General features: G+C 62.0%; 1 protein-coding gene across 1 annotated transcript in view; it reads left to right on the top strand.

The window, feature by feature from the left end:
* HK2 (hexokinase 2) overlaps positions 507 to 3925 on the top strand; it is a gene marked incomplete at its 5' end in the record, with an annotated part of 11927 nt that continues 8508 nt past the window's right edge. The window contains 3 exon segments of the mRNA XM_021375014.1: positions 507 to 669; positions 3467 to 3615; positions 3735 to 3854. Coding sequence (XP_021230689.1) covers positions 507 to 669; positions 3467 to 3615; positions 3735 to 3854 — 432 coding nt within the window.

Below are 3925 nucleotides of genomic sequence, written 5' to 3'. Positions count from 1 at the left end.
CCCCGTGGGGCACCGGGTCCCGCAGGACCGAGGTGTCACCATCCCAGCCCCACAGCCGGGAACACAACCCCAGGACCCAACTGTGGGGCAGCAGAGGGCGAGCCGGGCCGTGGCCGTGTTTGGGTGCCCGCAGCTGGGGGTTCTGGGGCTGTCTGTGGGGCTGGGGTTCCTTGGGCCGCCTTTGGGGTTGAGCATCTGTTGGAGCACTTGTAGGGCTGGGCTTCATTGGGCCACATGTGGGGCTGGGGTTCTCTCGGGCCGCTTTAGGGTCGGGTTGCAAAGCGGCTCCAGGTGTTTGGGAAGCAGGCTCCGTGCACGTCCCCATCGTGCCCCGCTGCGGGCGACCTGCTCCCGTCCCCTACTTGTGGCATTGTCCCCACATCCCCAGCCCCCCCCCCACCCCCAAGCAGCAGCAGCGTCCCCAAGGCCACCACAAGTGTCACCCCCATGGCTCTGCCTGGAGCTCCCCACCCCAACCTCACCCGCTGCCCCTCCGTGCCCCACAGGTGGACAAGTACCTGTACCACATGCGGCTGTCGGAGGACACGCTGCAGGAGGTGTCCGAGCGCTTCCGCAAGGAGATGGAGAAGGGGCTGGGCGCCGACACCAACCCCACCGCCTCCGTCAAGATGCTGCCCTCCTTCGTCAGATCCACCCCGGACGGGACAGGTACGACGCGATGGGGACGGCTCGTGCCCCCCCCCGGGCTGGGTGCCATTAGGGTGGGGGTCCCGCTCGGACCGAGGGGTTCCCGTGCCCCGTGCTGGCAGGACGAGGAGGCGGTCACGGGTCGGCTCGTCGCTTCTCGTTAGCGCTGAATGGGCCGGGGAGCACGTGAGGATGCGGCTCACAATGCCGCCTTTCTGCTCTCGTCCTCCCCGAGGGACCGGCCCCGCTTGGCCGGGGGGGGGGGCACGGCTCCGCGTGGGGGTCCTGGTGGTGTGTCCTGCACTGAACGACTTCCTCTTGTGGTTGCTGGGGGGAGATGCTCTCAGCACCCTCCTGTGGGGTCCTCGTAAAACCCGATGGGGGAGAAAGCAAAGAATGGGGCTGCTGGGAAATTGGGGAGTTGTGGAGCGATGGAATGGGTGGGTTGGAAAGGTCCTTAAAGATCACAGAGCCATGGGATGCTTGGGTTGGAAGGGCCCTTAAAGATCACAGAGCCATGGGATGCTTGGGTTGGAAGCGTCCTTAAAGGACATAGAGTCATGGGATGCTTGGGTTGTGAAGGTCCTTAAAGATCACAGAGCCATGGGATGGTTTAAGTTGGAAGGGTCCTTAAACATTATAGAGCCATTGGGTGGTTGGGTTGGAAGGGTCCTTAAAGATCGCAGATCATCCCCCCGCAGAGTGGGATGATTGAGTTAGAAGGGTCCTTGAAGGTCACCTAGGTCCTCCACTGCTGTGAACACTCGTCCACCCCCATCCTGTGGTGCTCCTGCCCCGCTCCCACCCTCTGCACGATGAGCCCTTGGCCCAGCGCAGGGTTTCCTTCCCAGCTCCCGGGCTGCCCCCCCTCCCCATGGCAAGGACGGGGCGCCCTGCGTGGGTCGGACCTGCGGGGTCGGCGATCCGCGTGTAACCTCCGGGATAATGCCGGATGAGAGGGGCTTACCCAGCCGGCGGCTCACGGCGAGATGTGGGGCGAGGGCACGGCGAGCTCAGCACCGGGGGGGGGGGGAGCGAGCTCTGCTTGCTCAGCGCCTCGGCGCAGCCCCCCCCGGAGCTCAGCGGGACGGGGAACGCGGCGCTTATCTCCGGGCCCTTTGCAGAGAGCAAACAGCCCCCGGCTGCAGTTAGTTTGTGAGCCGTGCAGTTGAGCCGTGCTGTTTGCCTTCCTGTTTGCTCGGCTCTTATCGCGGCGCGAGGCAGCGCCCGCAGCCCGCACCTCCGGGAGCCGTGGGGCTGAACCCGGAGCTCCGCAGCGCAGCCCGGGCACGGAGCTGGCAGCTTGGCTGCTGGGGTCAGCGTTACCGGGATCCTGCCCCTGGGCGCCATCCGTGTTCCCACAACGATGTCACGAAGGCTCCGTGACGTCACCACCCGTGTCTCCATGCACAATGATGTCATGAAGGCTCCATGACATCACCACCTGTGTTCCCATGCACAATGACGTCACGAAGGCTCTGTGATGTCACCACCCATGCCCCCATGCACAATGACGTCACGAAGGCTCTGTGATGTCACCACCCATGCCCCCATGCACAATGACGTCACGAAGGCTCCATGACATCACTACCATTGTCCCCATGCACAATGACATCATGAAGGCTTCATGATGTTGCCACCCATGTCCCCATGCACAGTGACATCATGAAGGCTCTGTGACGTCACCACTGTTGTCCCCATGCACAATGACGTCATGAAGGCTCCGTGACATCACCACCCATGTCCCCATGGACAGAGACGTCATGAAGGCTCCATGACGTCACCACCCATGTCCCCATGCACGATGACGTCACGAAGGCTCTGTGACATCACCACCCATGTCCCCATGCACAATGACATCACGAAGGCTCTGATGTCACCACTGCAGTGTCCACGTCCCCATGTCCCCACACATACCAACGTCATCAGGGCTCTGTGAAGCCACCCTCCGTGTCCCCACATCCCCACCCACGCTGACATCGTGGAGGCTCCGTGAAGCCATCACCATGCTGTGTCCGTGTCCCCATGTCCCCGTGCACACCGCATCCATCCACCTGCAGACACCAGAGTCCCAGTGAACGCCGCGTTCTGTCCCTGCCGTGTGTCTGTCCTCTGTGGGGCGCCCAGGAAGGGCAGAGCGTTGGGGGGGGGGAAGGGGAGCTGCCTCAGGATTCTTGCATCGCCAGTTGGCAATGGGTCTGGTGCCTCAATCTTACAGGACCTGCGGCGGTGGGGGTTCACCCTGTGGTTTTGGGGTAATCCCTGTGGAGTTTTGGGGTTCAGCCCTATGGTTTTGGGGTTCAGTCCTGTGGTTTTGGGGCTAGCCCCTGTGGAGTTCTGGGGTTCAGCCCTCTAGAGTTTTGGGGTGCACTCCTGTGGTTTTGGGGCTAACCCTGTGCAGTTTTGAGGCTCATCCCTGTGGAGTTTTGGGGTTCAGCCCTGTGCTTTTGGGGATGACCCCTGTGGAGTTCTGGGGCTGACCCATGTAGAGTTTTGAGACTAACCCCGTGGAGTTTTGGGGTTAATCTCGGTGGGTTTGGGGCTAACCCCTGCGGAGTTTTGGAGCTAATCCCCGTGGAGTTTTGGGGTTCAATCTTGTGGTTTTGGGGCTAACTCCTGTGGTTTTGGGGCTAACCCTTCTGGATTTTTGAGGTTAACCCCTGTGGAGTTTTGGGGTTAATCCCTGAGGTTTGGGGGCTAACCCCTGTGGAGTTCTGGGGTGCCCTCCTGTCGAGCTTTGGGGTTCACCTCTGTGGTTTTGGGTCTCACCGCTGTGGTTTGAGTTTTGGGGTTCACCCCCGGCTCTTCCCTCCCCCAGAGGACGGGGACTTCTTGGCGCTGGACCTCGGCGGCACCAACTTCCGTGTGCTGAGGGTGAGGGTGTCCGACAACGGCCTGCAGAAGGTGGAGATGGAGAGCCAGATCTACGAGATCCACGAGGACCTCATGCGAGGCAGCGGGATGCAGGTGGGCCTCCCCCCAAAAGGAACACCCCCCCGCGGTGGGGCAGCAGCCAGGACGATGCCGAGATGTCCTTCAAGAGGCCCAGATGTCCCCGCTGCTCATCCTCAACCGCTGCCTTTCAGCTCTTTGACCACATCGCTGAGTGCCTGGCCAACTTCATGGAGAAGCTGAAGATCAAGGACAAGAAGCTGCCCCTTGGCTTCACCTTCTCCTTCCCGTGTCACCAGACCAAGCTGGATGAGGTGGGTGAGGGATGTGGGGAGGGGGGGGGGATGTTCTGCGCCGGATTGGGTGACTGTGCCCTGGTGGGGTC

The sequence above is a fragment of the Numida meleagris genome, chromosome 21, assembly GCF_002078875.1.
Source record: "Numida meleagris isolate 19003 breed g44 Domestic line chromosome 21, NumMel1.0, whole genome shotgun sequence".
NCBI classification, from domain to species: Eukaryota; Metazoa; Chordata; class Aves; order Galliformes; family Numididae; genus Numida; species Numida meleagris.
Note: the sequence above shows the minus strand (reverse complement) of the source record. Positions and strands in the feature narration are given on the sequence as shown.